The sequence below is a fragment of the Callorhinus ursinus genome, unplaced genomic scaffold (assembly GCF_003265705.2).
Source record: "Callorhinus ursinus isolate GAN/ISIS: 27379988/994484 unplaced genomic scaffold, GSC_fseal_2.0 scaffold12, whole genome shotgun sequence".
In the NCBI taxonomy this organism is placed as follows: domain Eukaryota; kingdom Metazoa; phylum Chordata; class Mammalia; order Carnivora; family Otariidae; genus Callorhinus; species Callorhinus ursinus.
In genome coordinates this window covers 45169669-45192457 of record NW_027397074.1, presented here as the reverse complement: position 1 = coordinate 45192457, position 22789 = coordinate 45169669, and the positions used below count along the sequence as shown (strand labels likewise).

General features: G+C 47.5%; 1 protein-coding gene across 1 annotated transcript in view; it reads right to left on the bottom strand.

Annotated features, from left to right (window-relative positions):
* Positions 1-3738: 3738 nt before the first annotated feature.
* The window catches only part of WIPF3 (WAS/WASL interacting protein family member 3), a 78713-nt gene continuing 59662 nt past the window's right edge, over positions 3739-22789 (bottom strand). Inside the window, exons 4-9 of the mRNA XM_073899014.1 lie at positions 20784-20915; positions 16288-17031; positions 14005-14154; positions 12936-13037; positions 7647-7723; positions 3739-5590 (exon numbers count right to left, since the gene is read on the bottom strand). Of these exons, the coding sequence (XP_073755115.1) occupies positions 5567-5590; positions 7647-7723; positions 12936-13037; positions 14005-14154; positions 16288-17031; positions 20784-20915 (1229 nt within the window). The 3' untranslated portion in view covers positions 3739-5566. The remainder of the gene's footprint in view (positions 5591-7646; positions 7724-12935; positions 13038-14004; positions 14155-16287; positions 17032-20783; positions 20916-22789) is intronic.

Genomic DNA, 22789 nt, shown 5'->3' with positions numbered 1-22789 from the left:
ACTGAAATAAATGTCCTTGTGTTTCATGAGTAAATGTGGGCATCAGTCACAAAACAGAAAATGTACGAAGGGGGATATGTTTTTCTGACTGGCATCTTCAGAAAACCCAATCAGCTCAGCGTTTCGGCGAACGGCGTACCGTTCTGTGGATAACTCAGAATTAAACTCATATTTAAAAATACACACAGGTGTGCCTGGGTGGCTCAGATGGTTAAGCATCTGCCTTCGGCTCGGGTCATGATCCCAGGGTCCTGGGATCGAGTCCCTCATCGGGCTCCCTGCTAGGCGGGGAGCCTGCTTCTCCCTCTGCCTCTGCCTCTCTCTCTCTCTCTGACTCTCATGAATAAATAAATAAAACTTAAAAAAAAATAAACACAGAAGCACAATGAGACACCACTTCATACCCATTGGGATGGCTGTTATCAAAAAAGCAGAAAATAACCGGTGTTGACGAGGATGTGGAGACACTGGAGCCCTTCCTTGTACAGTGTTGGTGGGAGTATAAATGGTGCAGGTGGTATGGAAAATGGTATGGCTGTTCCTCCAAAAAGTTGGAAAGATAGAATTAGCATATAACCCAGAAATTGTACTTCCGAGTATATGCCCAAAAGAACTGAAAGCAAGGCCTCAGATGTATTTTTACACCCCTGTTCATAGCAACATTATTCACAATAGCCAAAAGGTGGAAACAACCCAAGTGTCCATTGATGTTATTCTGAGTGAAATAAGCCGGTATCCAGAAAGCAAATATTGTATGATTCCATTTACATGAGGTCCCAAGAGTAGTAGCTGGAAAGTGGAATGGTGGTTGCCAGGGGCTGGGGGAATGGGGAACGAGGAGTTGCTGTCAAGGCGATAGAGAGTTTCAGTTTTGCAAGTGGATAAAAGAATTCTGGAGATTGGTTGCACCATCACGTGAATATACTTAACCACACTGAACTGTACACTTGAACGTGCTTATGATGGTGAGTACTTTATATCACATATATTTTACCACAGTTAAACAAAAACCACACTAGAGACGGAAGTCTTGATCCTCAGAACAGCTGGTGCTATGTATGCCAAGCATCTTTATGTTAAAGCCATGGCACGGCCACTAAAGATGCCACTAAAGAGAAAGACCAGCTGTCCCCACTTTCGTGACCTAGAAATGCCAGATTGCTCCCATGATTCGGTCTCCACTGTGACAGGCAAAAGGCAACTGAGTAGCTTGTTCATGAAGATAGGGCTTTGTCACGGGTCACAAGTGACTCATGTCAAGGTCTGAGAAGATAGCTGCCCCATTTATATGACAAGGAACAGCTAGCTCTTTAAACCTATTTCCAACTCTTTATTCACAAACATAACATTCTCCCACAAAGCTCCACAGCGACAGAGCACGCATTCGTTTGCTAGGGCTGCTATCGTAAAATACCACAGAGTGCTTGGCTCAAACCACAGAAATGGATTGTCTCACAGTTCTGGAGGCGAGAAGTCCAAAACCAAGGTGTCCGTGAGGTTGGTTCCCTCTGAGGGCTGTGGGGGAGAATCTGTCCTATGCCTCTCCCCTAGCTTCTGGTGGTTTGCTGGCCTGCAGCATCACCCCGATCTGTCATCTTCACATAGTGTCCCTGTGTCCGTGTCCAAATCCCCCTTCTTAAAGGACACCAGTCGGACTGGATTAGGGCCCACCCTACTGCGTTATGACCTCATCTTAACGAGTTACATCTGCAACAACCTTATTCTCAAAGAAGGTTACACTGAGATGTGGGCTTAGGACTTCCACAGACAAATTTTTGGAAGACGTAATTCAACCCGTAACAGAGCAGCTTCGTGAAGGACGCCCAAACCTCTGGGGCCCCTTGGGAGAAACTGGAATTCACTCCTGGAGGTCACAGGTCACAGCCCTGCCCATGAAGCTGCTTCCTTCAGCCTTGTAGCTACCACCTTCCCCCCTTCTTCACTGCACCAGGGGTGCCTAAATGTATGGCTCCTTCAGCTCCGCAGTCCATGGCTTTGACCTTCATCCCCTTCGTCAATTATCTTGGGCCGCTGCTTTTCTTCTCCACTCAGACTGGCCCTTTCGGTCGTGAAAGAGCTTCTCTCTACCTCTGCTAACGAGAGTGCAGAGAAAACAAGTCAGGTCCTTCACTAAATAGGAGGCAGTGTGTGGCAGTGCACTTTGAAATTAGTTTCTAGATGAGACTTCGGGAACATCTGTGAAATGTAATTAGTGTTCCCTCCCTGCTCTCCAGCAGCAGAGCCAGTGGTGTGCACTCTGAGCCGCTCCGTAGCCACCGAAGTGGAATGCTGGGGGTGCAGGCAGCGCGAGCCCTCGGGTCCTCAGCCTGTAATGAGCAAACTTGTACCCTAGAGTGCGGCGTGCGCCCATACCTGCGTCTGTGGGGACCCCAGCAAGGGTGAAGGGCTTGTCTAGGTCTTATGTCACTGCATCTTTACTACTACATGCTTAGGTCCATATTTGTGTCCCTGTTTTACACGTGAGGAAACTGAGGCACAGACTGGTTATGTAATTTACATCCCCAGACTTGTAAGAGGCAAAATAGAGAGTCAGCTCTGTGTCTGCCCCTCAGCCAGCTTAGCTCGCAGGTGATCCTCATTTCCCCTGCACCACATACCACAGAGGCCACCTGAAAATACTGTAATGGAGAGTGAGAGAATACTGCCTCATATAGATGTTTTGAGGGGTTTGCTAAGTTGGGGCAGGTGATCACTGCACTTCAGCTCGAAAGCTGTTTCATTTTAACACAAATTAGAGGCATTCTATAAGCAATACTCTCTGCCTGTTTTCTATGAATAGAAAAATATGGTGTTACTTTTTTTTTTTTAAGAAAATGCATTTGAGAAAGATTTTTCCTTTGGCGGTTTTTCCCAAATACCCATCAAGTCAGCTGAGCTACAAAAACTAGGAAAACATTATTATTATTTTTTTTAGATTTATTTATTTGAGAGAGTAAGTGAGAGAGAACACAAGCAGGGGAAGGGGAAGGAGGTGGAAAAGCAGACTCCCCGCTGGGCAAGGAGCTCAATCGCAGGACCCCGGGATCACGACCTGATACAAAGGCAGCCGCTTAAAACCGACTGAGCCATCCAGGCGCCCCAAAACTAGAAAAACATTATGTAGGTTAGTTAGTAATGTCAGCTCAGAAAAGAAAGGCCCCATTTCGAACACAGCGTGTCAGCATGCTTTGGGTCCTGTGTGAGTATCCTTTGTGTCCCATCACCCTCAGGAGCCCTTCTAACCCTGAAAAATGGCTGGCTTACATCGGCACTGGTGCCCCTCGATGGGTTTCAACAAGGACACGGGCAGAAGCATTTCCACTTATTTAAGTTTATTAGATACAAAGAAATGAGTCTGCAGAGGGCACATCAATAAATATAAAATACATATGAAACACGGGGAGCCACAGACCGTGTCTGTGGAGCGGTAAGAGCGCTGGAACTCGACGCCTCTGCGTGAGTTTATGGCCAAGGGGCTAACGGTCTGTGCTGCCAGAGGCGGGCACCGCCTGAGTTCCAAGGGCGTGAATTCAGTGACAGGTCTCGAGGAGAGATGGGAGGCCAGATTCCTGAGATTTCTAACCTAGTTGCAATTTTTGGTCTCGCTCATCCCTTCCCTCTGTCCTTGATAGGTTTTATTTTTAATTTCTATCCCAGTGGTGTGGAATGTGAATGCATCAACACCTCATCGGGGCGGCCAGTCTCCTCTGAAGGTGGACTTGCCTTTTGTCTTGGGCCTTCTTCATCGTGATAAATAATTAAAGCCCTTGTAATTATTTTCCTACAACTGGGAGAGCGATGGAGCGGATCCCATTATAATAAAAAAATCCTGACCTTTTGGAAACCTTCCAGAACCAATAAAACAAATCAGCTATGCTCAGAGCTGATGACCTGCAAAGCTTCTTTTCCAATTGATTTAGCAGTGACAATTTGGGATGATTGATTCCCCAGAGAAGGGCACTTGACCTTGCTCAGTGGCTTCTTTCCAGAATGACAAAGCATGACAGTAATGTGGGATGCCATCCTAGTTTTTACTCTGGACAATAGCTAAGTGTGTGCAGTCACGTTTGCCCAAACCCTCCTAACCGGCTGTTTTGGATGGCTTGGTCCGGGCACGGTGTCCTTCACGTCTGAGCACGAGTGGGTTGTTCCAAAGGACACTTGTTTTTCCATTTCTCTTCTCACCACCTCCCCCCCGCCCCCAACCTATTTCCTTTCATCTCTACCTATTTTGAGCACAGACCTGGGGGCAGTCTGTTTCCTTCTATTTTCTCTCCTTCCTCTCTTACAGCTTCCCCTCCAAGAACGGGGAGCATTTGGGGTCAGGTGCAAGCAAACACACACTTCCATTTCCTTGCCAGCTCCAGAAAAAGGGTGTGAGAATAGTAGCCAGAGCCCTTCCCGACCAGTTCCATATTTGAGGGAGCTGGCCCTGGGCACTTCTCTCCGACAGAGAAGTGCGCCCCCCACAGGGAAGGAGGAGCTCTCAGACTCCTCAGGTCCTCTTTAGTTCAGAAGGGAGCTAGGTTCGCCCGGCGGGTGCTTCCAGGTTTCCTAAGGGTCGGAGTGAGGCACCAGGTAGGTGAGGCAGATACTTGCTAATAGGCTTCAGTCTACACTTCCTTGTGTCATATTTACTGTGAAAATCCTGCTCTCCGGGAGGAAGAAAAACAACAATCCATCTCTGAGATAGAATATGTAATTGACTATAATAATGAGTTACGGATGTTTCTAACTTGTAGAAAAAAGTACCCGAATCTCGCCCTACCCTGGCTGCCAGGATGGAGTCGGGAAGTTAGGCAGGATGGGAGGAAAGCCACGGGCACGTGGGCACCAGGGGCACTGTAAACAGGAAGGACATTGGCTACTGGTAGGAGCATTCAGTTACAAAAGGGCCCTGTGGTTGGCATCGGAGGGGCTGAGCCCACTCTTGCCTTTCTTTTGCGTCATATTTACATTAGGCAGCAAAAATAAAATCCCTGTACTGCAAAACAGAAGCGAGACATGACATCTCGTTCACTGGAGGCTGTGTGGCATTGTCTGGGTGTGGGGACACACTACTGTCTCTGAGCTGCATCGTTTATAAGGCATTATTTGGTTTGATTTTGCAGTGTGCGTGATGAGAATATAGAATCATGCCAATAAGAAGCGGCTGTGGGTACTCTGACTTTGGGACTACTTGCAAACGAAGGAATCTTCTCAAAATGTTTCTGAATCTAGGAAGGGCCAGCCCGCACGCATTATGTACAGTCATGGAATGGACACCATGGGGTGGGGACAGGGCTCTATCTGTACTGACAGATGAATGCCAAGATGCATCTTCAGAAAATGGAGAAACATAATATGGGTGTGGTTTTTTAAATTATGCAAATAAAAGTCGACGGTCATACTGATTTAAAGCCTGTGCAAACCACATATTTACAATAAATAAATGCTCCACTCAGAGCTTGTATGTCAACTGAATTAAAACTTAAGTATGGCGAGGCCAGACACGTTCTCCTGGGGATGCCCATCTGGCGATATGGACCCCCAGGTGGCTCACAGGACATTGGCTTCATCTGTCTTCTCACCGGAGTGTCTTTAGAGATAACTGTGGAGAGACAGTAACATTACCAGGGGGCGCGTTTAGAAGACTCTTCACACACACACAGACAACCCACGCTGGGGCTGGGCACCATAGCCTTCCTGCTATGATTCATACGAGGCTGCCGGGGTCTGAGGGTCCCATCAGATGCAAGGGGCTGATTTTGACCCAGGGGGTTGTAGGTGGAAAAGGGATGTAATGGGACATATAGTTGATGGCATCTGAAGACCTACCACCACCTTGGAAACATTCATAAGACCAAACACCAGCACTGGACAGAAACTCAAGAAAAACAAAGAACTTGTTGGAGATCCTAAGACAAGGCAAAGGAAAAGAGAAAGGGCCCCAGGCCATCAGATTTCCAGCCCAGGACTCCCACCGGTGCACGGATCACTTGGGGCTCTCTCCACCGTAAAAAAAAGAGTGCCCCCTGGGGGCAGTTTCCGATGTCTAGAACCCTGTGATCTCTCTGGGAGACTGCTTTTTGTCTCACTGACGTGAAAATGAACTAAGAGGGTGTCCAGCTAGATGAAAAGAAGATCTTCTTGACTATGGGATGCCCAAGAGAGACTTTACAATCCATCCTCGACTAGACTTTTATAGGCTCCGGTGATTTAGGTATGTGTCTGCCATGAGGCCAAAGACCAGACGTGGCACAATGTTCGACTACGCTTGCCACGTCTGAAGGGGAGGATGAGTCCTGTCCTGGTAACAGGAACGTGCCAGGAAAGCAGAGTGGTATAGTGGAAGGAGCACTGGACAAGAAGTCAGAAGTCGGGGCATGTGACCTTGGGCAAGTTCCTTAACCCCTTGGAGCTCAGTTCTCTTGTCCGAAAAAAAGGTCATTAAAGGTATGTCTCCAGTTTACATCACAGAGTTACTAAAAGGATCAAATGAGATCACATTTGCAAGTTATCTGAAGAAATGTAAAGAACTGTATAATGGAGGGACTATTATTTTGATTATTGCTGTATTTTCCTGACCACAAGAGTAACATATTCACTACAGAAAATTCAAAAATGGCAGAAATGCACTAGGAAGAAAGTAAAAAAATCAACTCTCATTTCCCAGAGTGGATGCCTGTTAATTTTGTGTACATTCCCCCTGTTTACTTTAGCCCTATGCATATATACTTCTCCCTTAACTGCAATCAGACAGCCACTTTGGAGCCTGTGATCATCTGAGTGGTTATCACAATTCTTAGCTTAGCCGTGGTTAGAAAAGGGGGTGCTTGTCCTCTTGCAAGGAACTCATCCCCACGTCCAGGGCCTTGGCGCCCTTCTCACGTCCCTTGCTGTGCTGTCCCAGGGGGCTGCAGAGGGGCCCAGTTTAACGGCAGGCCACCCCCTTTGCCACATAGAACTCTGAAACAGGAGGAGGCCAGGCCACGACTAAATGCCTGTTTTCAAAGAAACAAAGGGCCTCTAAAGATGAGACCCTGTCGTGGGCAGAGAGCAGTCATCTCGGCCCAGGTTAGGAGACAGTCCATTCAAGCTGCCTTGTGTGAGGAGGGCATTTTTTCAAAGACCGTCTTATCCCAAAAGAACCCGTCTGGTTCCCCTCCCAGCTTTCTCCAGCCACCAGGACTTGAAGCATGACTACATTTGGCCAAAAGAAATGATCGTGTTGATGAGAGCAAAACCCCTATGGGAGCAGTAAGATACCCTGTATTCTGCAGACAAGACAGAACCCTGAACTACATTTGGTACACATTACAGAGTCTTGTCTCAGGCCTCTCCAGCCACCACAACCAGGGAAGAACGAGCAGGGAGGGAGTGGGGTGACCATTGCAGAAGGACTCCAAAGGGCTTCTGGGCAGCCAACCTTGCTTCTGGATGTGGTGGGGATTCTGGGGGAAGCCCCCCCCTTCCCTCTTCAGAGTTTGAAACTGTACACGTTTCATTCTAGCTAGAAACAAAGGTACACCAAATGGCTTTCCCTGAGGACAAAAGAATCTGTGCAAAAGATGTAAAGCTTTAAGGAGAAAGCACCCTCTCGACATTTCTGGGCTCCCTGAGGAGAACTCCTGCTTTTACGTTCAGAGACCCGAGGGAGGTGTTACCTGAGAATTTCTGCCTTTGATGTCATCCGAGCTCTGCCCTGCTGCCTCAGCGTGGAGCCAGGGACCAGGTGTATGGCCTGAAAGAAACAGGAAAGATCTCGCCGTCTATTGGCCCAGGGACTGCTGTGCGCTTCTCGGGAAACTCAGACTCCACTGGCGATTAAATCAACAGCAAAGGGACCAAGGGTAACAGGAGCCGGTCAATCTGAAACCTCCAGGCTCCCAGCCCTCGGCTGAGAGTTTCCACCCACTGCTTCCTTGGCCCAGCCTGGATGCAGAGGCATTTCGTCCAGGCAAGGGATCAGGTTATTATAAAGGCCTGTCATCTACATGCATGTGACAGCTTCTTAGCTCAGAACAAGCCACCATCTCCAGACTCGCTCATTTGTCCAGTACCCCACCCGTGCCAAGCACCGTGCTAGGATTGGTTAAAAAAGGGAGTAAAAGGTAATTATATACTGAATAAATCACGCTCTGTTCTAGGAGCTTGAATTCATTGAGTTCATTCTCTAAAAAATGTATTTTGCTTAACTATTACACAAGTTCCATATAAATATATTTTCACAGTTAAGGGTTCAAAGAATATAGAAGAAGACAATAGGAAATAAAAACCCAAAACAACCTCAAGTGCCTCGTCTTTGCCTAATCCCAGTTTCTGTCCCAGAGTCACCAGTACTCGAAGCTTGCTGTTTATCCCTCCAGATTTTTTTTTCCTGGCATTTACTTATATGTGTGTGTATATGTAACTCTTTTAAAATAGGAATTGGACTACAACAAGCTATCACTGCACACCTATTAGGATGGTTACTATCAAAAAACCAGAGAACAGGGGCGCCTGGGTGGTTCAGTTGGTTAAACGTCTGCCTTCGGCTCAGGTCATGATCCCAGGGTCCTGGGATCGAGCCCTGCATCAGGCTCCCTGCTCAGCGGGAAGCCTGCTTGTCCCTCTCCCACTCCCCCTGCTTGTGTTCCCTCTCTCGCTGTGTCTCTCTGAAATAAATATTATTATTCTCTCAAATAAATAAATAAAATCTTTAAAAACAAAAAAAAAACAGAGAACAACAAGTGTTAGTGATGATGTGACGAAACCCTTGTGTGCTGCTGATGGGAATGTCAAACGGTGGGAGTGTAAAATGGAAAACAGTATGGTGGTTCCTCAAATAATTAGAAATCAAATTGCCGTATGATCCAGCAATTCCATGTCTGGGTATATACCCAACAGAACTGAAAGCAGGGACTCAAAGAGATACTTGTGCACCCATGTTCGTAGCAGCCTTAGTCACCACAGCCAAAGGTGGAAGCAAGCCAGCTGTCCAGTGATGGACGAACGGATAAGCACAATGTCATACATAAGTACAAGGGAATATTACTCAGCCCTAGAAAGGAAGGAAATTCTGACAGATGCTACAAAGTGGATAACATTGAGGACATTAGGCTAAATGAAAGCCAGTCCCAAAAAGTCAAATATTATATGATTCCACTTATATGAGGTACCAAGAGTAGTCAAACTCTTAGAGCCAGGAAGTAGAATGGTGGTTGCTATTTCACGAGTTTAAGGGGTACAGAGCTTCAGTTCTGCAGGATAAAAGGAGTTCTGCAGACGGGCTGCACAACAGTGTGAATGTACTTAACACTACCGAACTGTACACTTAAACATGGTTAAGATGGAAAATTTCACGTTATGCATTTTTAAACCACAATTAAAACTCTATTTTTAAAGGAGTTTGGATGTAAACAGATTTCTAACCAGCCACTTTCCCACTGAACTGACTGTGATCAGGATCAGGTTTTGCTGGGAACACTGGACTGAAATGTTCAGTTTGGATGTCTGTCTCTCCTCCCTTTCTCCCCCAAAAGGTGAATTTCTTGAGGGTGTGTCAGGGCATCATTTATCTAAATCTCTCCAGTGGGTAAGGGCCTCAGTAAGTATCTGTCAATATGATGATAACTTCACTCTTTCTATCATCACTATGTTAATAAATATTTGAACCTATGCAATTATTCCCAAAGATTCCTACTGATAGGGTGTTTTTTCCCTACTTTATTGCAGCACAATGCACAATGCACATAACATAAAATCTACCACCAGTAACCTTGAATACATTCACAGTGTTGTGCAGCCATCACCTCTGTCTCATTTCAGAACATACTCATCACCGCAAGAAGACACCCATACCCATTAGGAGCCGCTCCTCATTCTTTACGCCCCCCAGCCCCTGGCAGCTGCTAAATCTTCTTTCTGCCTCTAAGGGTTTGCCTGTTTCGGCTACGTCATGTAAATGGAATCATACATGTGGCCTTTTGTGTCTGCATTCTGTCACACATCTTGATGTTTCCAAGGTTCATCCACGTTGTAGCATATATCAGTGCTTCATTCCCTTTTCTTGTCAAAGAATATTCCACCGCATGGCTCTACGTTTTGTTTATCCATTCATCAGTGGATGGACACTGGATGTTTCTACCTTCCAGCTACTGCGAATATTTATGCACGAGCTCTTGTTTGAACCCCCGTTTTCAATTCTTTTGAGTGTATACCCAGGAGCGGAATTGCTGGATCCTTCGGTAATTCTACAATTGACTTATTGAGGAACCTAACGCATATTTAAAACATTTAAAAAATTAGGTAAAATCATCCTATCAAGGAAAGAAAACAGCTAGTACGTGCAGGGTGGAAGACAGTGAGGAGGACAAGGGGAAGAGCTACGCATTAGAGTCTGTGCTGCGTGTTGTGTCAGGAGCAGAGAGAGAAAGCGAGCAAGTGGGAGGAGACAAAGGCAGAACTGCGGTAAGACAGCGTGAGAACACACTCATCCGACAGAACCAGACCATGGAGACCTCCAGTCTCGGGGAGCCAGGGCAATGGGGAGCAGGAGGAAAACTGTAAGAAGAAATGTAATCAGACAGGCATGAACTGTATCAGCCTCACACTAATAGAATTACCAAGGTTCTACCCTACGGCTCACAGGGACGGCAGGAACGTGCTAATGTAACTGTGCTCGGAAGCCACAGGAGGATTTTATGCCCTCCAGTGCCGCATCAATCTAAAACCACATTTTAGTTTTGAAATTGCAAATACCCTTTCTGGTCGGTAGGATGTCAGTTCGCTTAGCAGGTTTTCTTTTTCTTTTATTTTTTTTTTTTAAGATTTTATTTATTCACTTGACAGAGACAAATACAGCGAGAGAGGGAACACAAGCAGGGGGAGTGGGAGAGGGAGAAGCAGGCTTCCCGCGGAGCAGGGGGCCCGATGCAGGGCTCCATCCCAGGAGCCTGGGATCATGGCCTGAGCCAAAAGCAGCTTAACGACTAAGCCACCCAGGTGCCCCTTCTTCTTCTTCTTCTTCTTCTTTTTTTAAACTGCATCTTCCCGAGCATCAGATTAGTTTTGTGTGTACGGGCACTAATTTGACTACTTCTCTGAGATGAGAGGAATACAGCACAGACTGTCAGCTGCGCTCCCCTGGCGAGCTGTGCGAGGCATGGCCTCTCTTACGTTCTCAGGGAGGAGACTGGGCACCATGGGCTCAAAATGCAGTGAGCTTTAGAATTTACCGAGTCTGAAGGTTGAAGGACTGCACAGCACACTACTGAGACAGAAGTGAGATTTTGAAGAATCTGCTTTTCTAGAACGGTTTAGTGTTGAGATCAGCAAAATATGGCCGGCAGACCAAATCCAGCCAGCACCTGTTTTCTGTAAATAAAGTTTTATTGGAAGACAGCCATGCCCATTCATTTATGTACTGTCTATGGCTCCTTTCCTGTCAAAACAGCACAACTGAGTAGTTGTGACCGAGACCGTATGGCCCGCAGAGCCTCAAATATGTCCTTTCTGGCCCTATAGAGAAAATGTTTGCTGACTTCTGATTTAGGGTAGGAGTCAGTAACTGAAAAGCCTCCAGGGGCCAGGTGTCACATTCACCTGTTACAGTCTGGGTATAACAGAGAACGGTGGGATTTGTGGCATGAACGTGGCCAATTAACAAACACCTGCTTAGGGAAAGGAAATGAGCCTCGCAGGAGTGCTGACAAGACCGACTCCATCTTTGGCCCTCCATCTCATGCTGCTCCTCTCTCCTTCCTCTCTCTCTTAGTTCAGAGCAGTAGTCTTTACATATTATTTAAAAAGCACACAAGGTCACTTCTCTCTAAATGTGCAATCCCACAGGCCAGCAGAAAAAGACCTGCCCAGGCTGATTCCAAGAGGACCTGTGAGCTGAGCAGGGAGAAGGCTCAAGCTCCCTGGTCTGCCTGCAGGAAGCTGAACCCTGGAGGAGGGACTTTGCGAAAGTCCTTCTGAAGGGAAAGGGTCAAAGAGCCCAGTTCATGTTCTTGGGCTATCCCAGGACACGGACGATTTTCCATGCTAGTTCACAGATGTCTGGGATTGGGGGCGTGACTCCTGTTGTTGGGTGGGAAACACCCTTACTCCATGTTGTTGCCACTGTCCCTGCTTACCAGCTACTGACCAACTGGATTGCTTCAGCACTGGACCAGAACTGCCTCACCTTAACCAATAGGCAGCTTCGCTGTGTGGTTAACAACCTTGCTTTACTTTGCTTTCTGTTTTCCTAAAGTACTTGTCTCCTGCCCTTTTGGCCCTGAAGGATATGCCCGCCTCTTGGGCTAAGTAGGTAAGCAGAGTGGAGGCCTCTACTTGGAGGCTGGCCACATGATGAAATTGGGAGAAGTCAGGCTCTTACCAGCCTGAGATTTTCAGACTTGGCTGGACACTGGAATCAACTGGCAGCTTTCAAAAATACTGCCACGTGGGTACCTCCCTGTGTATTTTGATTTAGTGGGTCTCAGTGCAACCTGGCTTTTGGGATTTTTAAAAGCTCTGTTGGTCATTCTAATGTGTATTCAAGGTTGAGAACCACTGAAGGACATTCTCCACTTCACAGTCTGCCAGAGTTCTGAACTGGGGTTTTTCAGATTCTTCTCTGGTTATTAATACAAAGCTCCTGTATCCCATTTTGCTGCTGTCCTGGGGTGGTTGCTCCCTTGTCAAAAGCCCTAGGAGGGGAGGGACAAGTGGTAAATCAAGGCACTCAAATCCAAAGCCAAACAATTAACTCTGGAGTTCTGTAACAAGCTTCTAAATGAATCCTTGGGGCCAGGACAAGTAAGTATTCAGACACTTCCAGAAGTACAAACAGCACTGTATTCTTCCAGTAGTACAGTGAAATCATGACATCATCTTTTAGGCAGCCTGGAGCCAATCAATGCACACTAAGCACTTAATTCTGGAGGGTAAGGGAAAACCAAGAGGCTTCCCAAGGTGGTACTTACTTCTGGGGATCTTGCTGGGGTAAATCTTCTGGCATGGTTTATATTCATCTGGAGGAGGAAAGTCTTCCACAGTATGAAACGTGAATTTAGATTCAAAGTCATCTGCACATGTGGAAAATAGCAAAATTACTCTGGTTATTGTGATGACCTAAGTTTCGAGAATTTCCAAGAGCACACAGGTTTGCCTGCCCAGTTTTAATGGCTGGGCTATTTCCCCTTAAGAACCCCCATCTACCTCTCAATTTTTACTGCTTAGCTCAAACAAGGGGAATCAGGAAACGTGAAATCAATAGACTCTCCCTATCATCCACCCTACCTTGCTTTGACCAACATCTTAGGGAAACTTCTAAAGGGAGAAGTGCCATGAGCTATCCAGGGTCCAGAGTCAGAGGTGGGGAACGTGCCAGCAATAAGGGACCAGCAGAGTCCCTGTGGCCTGTTGCTACTCCTGAGCCCCTGGCGAGGGCTTTGCTTGGGAGGGGTGAGCAGATGGAAAGTCCTCAGCTTGGCTGGTGGGAAGGAGTATGGCTTATGTCCAGTGGGGGACCTGGGCTCCCCAAAGCAAACAGGATTTTCCCTGTGCTCCTGATTGCAAGAGGAGTCTTGTGGCCCCTTTATGAGCTGAGTCCCTGCTTTGGGTCTGACCCCAGAGAACTTTCCTTCCTATCTCCGTATTTTTGCCCTAACCGTCCCTCTGTCTGGTGGGCCTTCTATTCATCCTTTCACCTTTTCCAGACCACTCTATTCTTCCTATTGTGTAATCCAATATGCATGGACTTCTCCACGGGGACAGAGACACCCACACACATACACAGTTTGAATGTTGATTTTCTTCCGTCTTTCTCATCACAATCAGAAAGTTAGAGAACGAGTCCTGGAACCTTCCAGAAAGCCTCAAGAGAAACCTTATTTAACACAACTTGTAGGATGTTTTGCCCTAGAGTGAGCTCCCTGTTCTTGTAAAGCACGCACCCTGAAATGGTGGGCTGGCATTCTCCCTCCAAGGGACAGGGGAAACCACTCCCTTACTGGCAGCCGGCACAGCACAGCACAAGGTGGGCCCACTTACCGATGATATGCAGGTTTCCGTTCCGCAGCTGACCTCCAGGCTGCTGTGTCGGGGTCCAGGCTGGGGCCTGTTGGCTTCTGCTTGAAAGCTCCGTGGTGGGTGATCTCGCAGGGGGTGCTGGGGGTGGATTTAGCTTCCCCCCACTGGTCCCTTATAGAAAAGATGCCAGTGTATTCAGATACAGGAACGGGGAACAGCAGATGCTATACCTCCTGGGAGAAGTGAGGTACTGAGGTCTCTGGGTGTCATAGAATCTGGTGGATAAAAGGGCTGCCTCTGGGGCTAAGCTGCTTGGGACTGAATTCCAGCTCTCCTGCTGGGATAATGACAACCTCTTTGTGCCTCTGTTTCCTCGCCTGTAAAACAGTACACACACCTCCTAGGGGTGTTGAGAGGGCTGAATGAGTAAAGTGAAGTGAAGTGGCATGCAGTAGGGTTCAGTCAATGTTAGCTGCTGTGACAATGTGATTGATGAGGGCAACCTTCAGGATCAGAAGGCACAGCTCAAAGAGGGGAACCTCTGCCGAGTCAGCAGAAAGGGAAGGGCTGTCTGTAGGTGAGGCACGGAGGGAGGCGAGGCGAACAAGCTGTGGGGCTTGCTCCCGTCCCCGGGGTTCTGCTTACTCGGGTTCCCTGCCTTGCAGACCCTGCCTTCTCCCTCCAGTCAGCCTAAATCCACCCCGCCCACCACAAAATGTCCACCATTACAACCTCTTTCTCGCCGCCTCCCCCCGCCCAATCTAAGGCACTGGTTTTCTCACCACCCCGTGAACACTTCAGAATCACAGGCGGCTCACCGGGATGAATGCCCTTACGGCCACCAGTCCGTTGAAAAGCGAATGCCTCGAACCTTATCTCCTGTGACCAAGGGCCTTAAAAATATCCTTGCCCTTTGTACCAGGAATTCCTTTTGAGGAACCTGTCCTTTCAAAATACCCAAAAGGTGGATGACAATTGCTACAAAAGTGTTTCCTGCAATACTAGTCACAATAACAAAAAATAGAATCAATTTAATACTAGTAATCTGGTAAATGCTGATGATCTTATTAATATGCTTATGAGTAAACATTAACAACTTGACAAAACTGTTTATAATGTAATATTAAATTAAAACAACATAGAAAATTGTATATCCAAAATAGTAGTAACTTGGTAAATCTGTAGATATTTTTGAAAAAAAAATGAAGTACACCCAAATATGACAGCTTTTATTTCTGGGTGATGTTACTGTAGGTGATGTCAATTTCTTTCTATTTGCTCTACAGTGAGCTTGTGCTATTTTTAATTTGAGGAAATACATTTAGGAAACCTTCTGCATGAAAAGATTTTCTTAAAGACCAAGGGATATGTGTGCATGTGAGTGTGGATGTGTGTTGGGGGGTGTGTGTGTGTGGATGTGGTGATTACGAGCACGTGTGGATGTGTGGGTGTGGATATGTGTGTATGGGCGTATACTTTCCATTTGGAAGGACACCAGAGGTGAACGAAGCTTCCCTGTTATGTGGAAATCAGTTATGGACATGCATGCTCAATCCAAAAATCCTCTCTGCTAGGTATGTGAAGGAATTATTCTTAATATTTGGCTCGAAATACAGACCCTTAATTTTCTTGAGTCAGCACGAGAACGTGCCAAAAAGAAGACAGAAGGCTACTGTAATCTGCCTAGGGCCAGTGCAGACTGTGGCTGGGAGCCAGGCTGTATAATAACTCAGGCAAAAATTACACTAGACACCTGGTTCTGGAAACAAACTGCATCCACAGCCCCCTCCACTGTAGACAGGAGATTCGGGTGGATGAATGACGAGAGTCAGAATGAATAACCCTTCTCTAGAGCTCAGTGCTGCCAGGCCCGGCTCCAGCAATCACAAGAGGTGGGAAATATTGCTGTCCCCATTTTACAGATGAGGAGAAGTAAGCACAGAGAGGCTAAGTGATTGTCCAGGGTCACACGGCTAGTAATGGCAAGGTGATCAAAGCCAGAATGCCTGGCCTGTGGTCTGTATGATCCTGGACAAGTCTTTCAGCTTCCCTGCCCCTTGATTTCCTGTCTCTAACACAAATACAACATGAAGTCCTATACAACAAGTTTTACTGGGCTCCATGAGGGGCACTGATAGCTCTGTTCTAAAACAAAATCCAAGAGTTAAGACATCTCAAGGTGTTCCCAAGTGGCTCTGCTCTAGGAGCAGGCCTCTGGCTGTGTCCCTAGCACCTTCATAATTACTGGTGAGGGTTGAGTGATCCTCGGACCCAGCCACCCTGGACGAGAAGACTGGTGCTTACCTGGGCCTCGGCCGGGCCTCTTCTTCTGCAGGAATGGCTGGGATCCTGGAGGGGCTGGTGGCGCCGGCAAGGCCTGCATGCTGGACTTGGGTGGCTGGACCTGGAAGTTGGGAGACTTGGGGGGCAGCAGGAGTGGGGCTTCGCTGTTGTTGTTAGCTCCTGGCAAAGGAGGCACAGGCACAGAGGACCTCGGGGTACAGGAAGCATAAAGAGGGGGTGGGGGTGGTGGAGGGGGTGGGGCGGGAGGCTCCCGAACATCTTGGGCAGTGAGCCCAGGATACCCACAAGGTGGGAGGAGAGGGAGTGGGGGTGGGATGGGCAGCAGGTGCAAGGGGGCTAGCTGAGGCTTCATGGCCTTGTCACTGAGAACAGAGGCCAGGGGGGGTGGGGGTGGTGTTGCGGGAAGGGGTGGGGGCAGAGGGGGAGGGGGCGGTGCAGAGGGGAGAGGGGGTGCAACCCCTGGGGTGTTCCCTTTGGTGGGCGGGCCAGGTGGGGACACCAGCGGAGCTTTGGTGGGGGAGGAAGGGGGTAGGGGTGGGGGTAGGGGTGGAGGAGGTGGGGGCGGGGTGGGAGGCGGTGGGGCAGGCATGCTGGGGCGAGGAGGGACTGTCCTGGAGGTGCCATGAGCCTCAGAGGCATTGCCTAGCCTGGGAGAAGCAGGAGGGTTAAGTGGGCCACTGAGAGTTTTCGTGGGAAGCCGGGGAGAAGGTGCACGGGAGCCAGGGGCCTGCCCTGTTTTGCCACCTGGAAGTGAAACAAGTTCTGAGTCAGCTCAGAGACAGAGGAAGGAGAAACCCAAGTTTGCAGGTAGTGATGACAGACACCATCCAGCATGATGTCCGTGAACTGCATGGCGGACGCTGTCATCCTGCAGGTTCACCCAAAGCCTCAGGGGCAGCAGCTCACATCCCAGGTCAGGCCACCAGACTGTGGTGCAGGACCAGCTTTCCTGTTCCATCCCAACTCTGCCCTCGCCTGACAAGGGCCCAGCAGTCTCCCGGCCCAGGGCACTGGGCTGCTCTGACCTCCTTCGCCCTTCCTCATTTCAAGGCCATCCTCACACTTATTCACCATTACCCACTGGGTCAATCCAGTTGGGGACCCAGCCCTCACATCCTGTTTGGATCTTCGGGTGTACCAACCGGAAGCTCCTTGCTAGGGAGGTTTTCTCACTTCCAGCATTATGTGAACATTCATTTTCTACATCAAGATCAGAAGATGAATCATTCCTTGTATAAGGTCACTCAGAAGTCAGTGGGAAGACACCCTGCCTTGGGGATCCAGGTCCAATGACCTCGAACCTCCCAGTTCCATGGCCTCTGGAAGTTCAAAGTTTCTTTTCTGAAAGACATGCCCATTTCCAACAGGTTCTCTGTCTCCTGGCCTCCTGGCTTCCTTATCCCACAGATCCACGAACCCCAACTTGAAACCAATGCCTCTTTGGAACTCAACAATGGCACACTCCTCACAGCAATGTGTGTTCGGTGTGCTTCACGGAAGACTGGGTGGAGGTGCTCCCTAGGAGGGGCCTCGTCACTCTTTGCACAAAGCCCCTTCACTGTACTGCTACCCCCTTTCTCACATGGAGAAGAATGTTCCTCTCCCCATTTACTAAATCATGGAAGTTCTGCGATCACTGCTTATATGTGTCCTTGGAGCATCACTGTCCACCCAGGAGGCATGCTATTAATACCCCTTCCAAACAAATACAGTGCTCTCCTGAATGGAATTCCGGGGAATCTATCTTTTCCTGTTCTCCCACCCTTATATTTTATTACCCCTCTGAAAACATGTGGAGAGCACGTGAAAAGATGGTTGCTTCTCCTACCTACAGCTTCCCAGGTGTTGCAGAATAAAAAACACAGCTTTCAAATCAGATTATAAACCCCAGCCTCTCGTGGCGGTTCTGAGCTTTTCAGCTCAGAACTGAGTCTCCAGTTGTGTTCACCCAACCAGGTGCAAGATCGTACCCCAGAGGACTTGATGCCGAAAGCCAGGCCAATCAAAGTGAGGTGTGGCAGAGGTGATGCTGGGGCTGAAACTCAGTGGGCAGGATGGCAGCATCTGGCCTTCCCCAGGGATGCCCCTCATCTGGCTATGAGGTGATAGTTACCTGGGCAGCACTACTCATTGCAAGTCTCAGCTATGGAATGGCTGCTCTTGGGGCAGGGTGGTGATGTCACCATTCCTCTGTTGAGGGTTTTCTTTGGGGCCGTTCCAGAAGAGATAATATCTTCCACCCTGTCTGACTTGATTCCCCTTGGGATCAGCTGGCTGACCGTGACCAGGAGGGAAGGCCCCCCACCTGGCCTTTCCAAGGACAGGACCTACCTACCACCCACAGCTCTAACGTTTAGACATTTTACGTGAGGTTTAGAGTAGGTGTCAGGCTCAGAGATTCCTGCCTCCAAGCCTGTTTCCATAGTCCACAGAGATGAAGATGGAGGACCAAGGCAGTCCCTAACAAGGCAAGGCCTCCCTATATGCCTACTCGTTCCATGAACTTTAAAGGGCTACCAAGTTTGAGGAGCAGAATCAGCCCCTGATTAACCAATGCAGACTTTTGAAGTGACTGAGGACACACCATGTGCCCAAGACTCAAAAACTCTTAGAATGAGTGAGTTAAAAGTGCAGAAGCTTCTGTTTACTAAGCAGCCAAGCAAATGAGAAGTGGGCAAACCTATTTTTACTATGATGTGAACAGCAGAGGCAAGGCAGGCACAAGTCCTCATTTGGCTTACGCTCACGCCCACTCCAGGACGTGGCAGAGAGCCGCCAAACCAGCGGACAGGGCCAAGGGAAGAAAGTGCCAAGGGGAGGGAGGAGGAGGCTTTCCTTCATAACATAAATGCTAACTCCAGAAATCCAAGGAGAAACACAAAAGGTCACTCCTTCAGAATGCTAAGCCAGGACCACATTATGACTTTTGAAGACATTTTATGGCTGCATTGCTATAAAGACAAATACAATCTTTGACTCTAAACTTTCATGTTTTATTTTCTGATTTAAAAAGATATCCAAACATTTTCATGGACTGCCAAAAGTACTGTGAGCACGAGCCTCTGTGCTTTCTGGGCCTGATGGCTCTAAGCAACCATCCCACCCACTCCCGCATTCCATTTAACAAATATTTACTGAGCACCTACTATGCGTCTGTACTTCTGTGAAGAGAAACTAGTGGACATTTTATATCACACAGGATGTTTATTTGATACCACTCAGGAATTTTGAAAAAGAAGGCGGCACTGGGAAATGCCAACACTCTTTGCTAAACCCTTAGCAAAAAAAGAGGAAATGCAATGGCCTCTGAGAAGGTTCAGATTGGATCTCAAAGCATCCTAGAGCTCTTATCTTTGCTGGACTTTATCAGTAGGCGACAGCAGCAAATGCACCTCATTATGTCAAACAGCCACAGAGCCCATTGAAAAGGTTAGCACACCCCATGGCAGAAGATTGTATACCAGCAATGTTTGGGGCTCGATATTCCCTGATTAATGCAATTCTCGGAGTTTATTTCAACTTGCTGGCTAAAGAGAAAAATAATAGGAAAAACACTTCTATTACACATAATTAATATATATTTGCCCAATTTTAACACGATACTTTCAAAATATCTGATACCCACTAACACACAATGACTACAGTAGACTGGCTGAAGAAATGGCCTCGAGTATCCACTCACTCCTGATCCCGTAATCTTTGAAATGTGATTTTGCCAATCCTCCCATCGAGAAACGAAGTGTCTTTTCCCACCCTTGTTTCTGGGCTGGTCCTGTGACTTGGACAAGAGGGTGTGGTAGGAAGTAATATTGTGCCAACTCCAAGACTAAGCCTTAAGAGACTTTATATACTTCTGTCCTCTCTGTTGGAACCCTGCCACCAACAGGAAAAACAATCCCAATTAGTCTGCTAGACACTGAGAGACCATAAGGATGTGTCAGGCCAGTCATCTCCGCTGAGGCACCAAAGATATAAGAAATATAAGATTAGCAAAAGCCATCTGACCAAGCTGTACGTACCAGAGGGAGCCTAGCTGAGACCACCCTAAATTGCCAACCACAGAACTGTAAGCTAGACACATGGTCGTTTAAGGTCCCTAAGTTTTAGGGTATTTTGTTATGTATAATAACGAAATACCCTACTGATAACAATACCCAGCTGATAACAATGACTGATGCATTACGGTGACATCACTAAGATTTTTCTAAAGTGCTTTATACCTTTTGTCTGTACTTTGCAGTCTGGGCCCCAATCACACCACTGCTAAACACTACACACTGTGGCAAGTCATTCTTCAATTATTACAATGGGATGATTTAAACAGGACGATGATTTATGGATACTTCCAGGGCATGCGCCCAAATCCGCAATCTCCTGCTGTACAACTTTTCACTAAAAACGTGTCACAGTCCTCATGGCTCACAAGCATTGCCCAGTAGGTTCGACACATGAAGGAGCGAACGATCACGAGGTAGCCAGTCTGAATTCTCCCTTACCTGCCACATCCCTCTGGCCGGCTGGTCTCAACACAGGAAAGCCACCAGCAAACAGGTCTCCCAGGCTTGGGGGTGTGCTTCCGCCTCGAGAGTTTGCAGACCCTCCTCCTTCTTTGTTGATTCCTTTAGAACCTTTGCAGAGAAGAGGCAAGTAAATGAGGACTTGTGAGGAGAGCTGAGCAGCCCATTCAAAGCCTGGGGCAGTGATCCAACAGCGCTGAGGCAGCCTTCCCGTCCTCCCACCTCCAGCCTTACCCTTCCAGTGGGCATCTTTCCCAAACCCCTCTGCCTGGTGACCCCGCAGACTCATGTGCTCACGCCTGTCTGCTACTCTCTGTGGACCGACCTAGGAACCAAAGACCATTGGTAGCTGAGCACCCTGAAAAGTGACCCAGACAAAGGGACCTGAATGCTGCCATTCCCCAGATGCCTGTGGGGGGAACTGGCAGCACCTTTCAAATGAGAACACCCAAACGTTGTAGGTGGAGTGCTGGCCCTATTTTCAACTCGACTGTTGCTGTGGGAGGCCCAGACAGAGAAAACACACAGATTTAGTTTAGTCAGTAATTGTAACTTCTTGTCCGCAGAGTCTGGCCCAGGACTGCAAGCAGGAAGTGAGGTCTGCAATGATGGGTGCTTTGGCATTTTCCTTCTCAGTCTCCCCAGCATTTACCCCCTACACCCCACACCCTCCCCTGCATCTTTCCTTCTACAGAAGAGAAAGCCTGTGAAACCCTGGGGGAGAGGTGTCACTAATTGTGGCCTTCCAGGTGCGTGTGATGACCAACTCCATTCAATGAGAAGACATTTGGCTTAGACAAGAATTTCTAGCAAGAAATGTTCACAGCCTGAAGCTAACTTGCACAGAGGAATCAGGGCACAGTGCCCACTGGTGGATGAATGCATTTAGATTATTCCGAGTATTAATATATACTACCTATCCACTGGAATGATTAGGGAGTGAGTATTCCAATCAAATGGGTTTATCTGGTAATTGGGCTTAACCAATTAGTGGGTCTAACTGGAAATGAATTTTTATTGCAATTGTTGAAAATATTTCTTAAAATGATTTATCTATCCCTGTATACTAAAATATATAATTACAGATACTAGATACAATTATATTTTTAGGACTATCTTTGAGAGTTACCATCATGTGCATCATTGAAAACTATATGAAGATATAATAAGAGATGACATTGATAAATAGTTCTGCACAGATTATTTCAACCTTCAGCAATCTTGACCAGAAAAAAAAAAAAGCAGATATTACTACCTCCCCCATTTTGTGGATGAGCGGACTGAATCTCAGAGAAATCCCCAGTTGCACCTGGTAGCAGACTCGGGACTCAGCCCCGGTCATGTGACCCAAGCACAGGGCCCCTCTTAACTCTGTACATAGAAAGCGCAGTCATGGGATTCTATGAGAGAATTCTGAATACATCTTTTTTCCTTGCGAACACAAAAATTTGGCATACTTTAATGCCGAGACTTTAGTTTTTCTCTCTTTGAGAACTAGGTGGATGCAGGGTAAGCTATCTTTAGAGGGTATCTCACTGTGGATGCACACAGAGTGGAGTAGCCAGATGACAGAATATTAGTCAGCAATAAGGAGTAAAGACGGGGCACACGCTACGGCATGAACGAACTCTGAAAACATGCTAAGTGAAGGAGCCAGTCACAAAAGGCCACATACTGTATGATTCCGTTCACATGTATATCCCCAAGAGGCAAACCCACAGAGACCAGCTGCCAGGGACTGGGGGAGGGGCGGAATGGGGAGTGACATGTAATGGGCATGGGGTCTCCTTCTGGGGTGACGAAAATGTTCTGAAACTAGACCGAGGTGATGGTTGCAACCACATTGTGAATGTACAAATGCCACTGAAATGGACACTTTAAATGGCTAAAATGGTGAATTTGATATGTATTTTATCACAATTAAAAAAAAAAGGTATCCCACCATGAATTTGCTCGTTTGTTTGTTTGTTTAGCATTCAAACAGT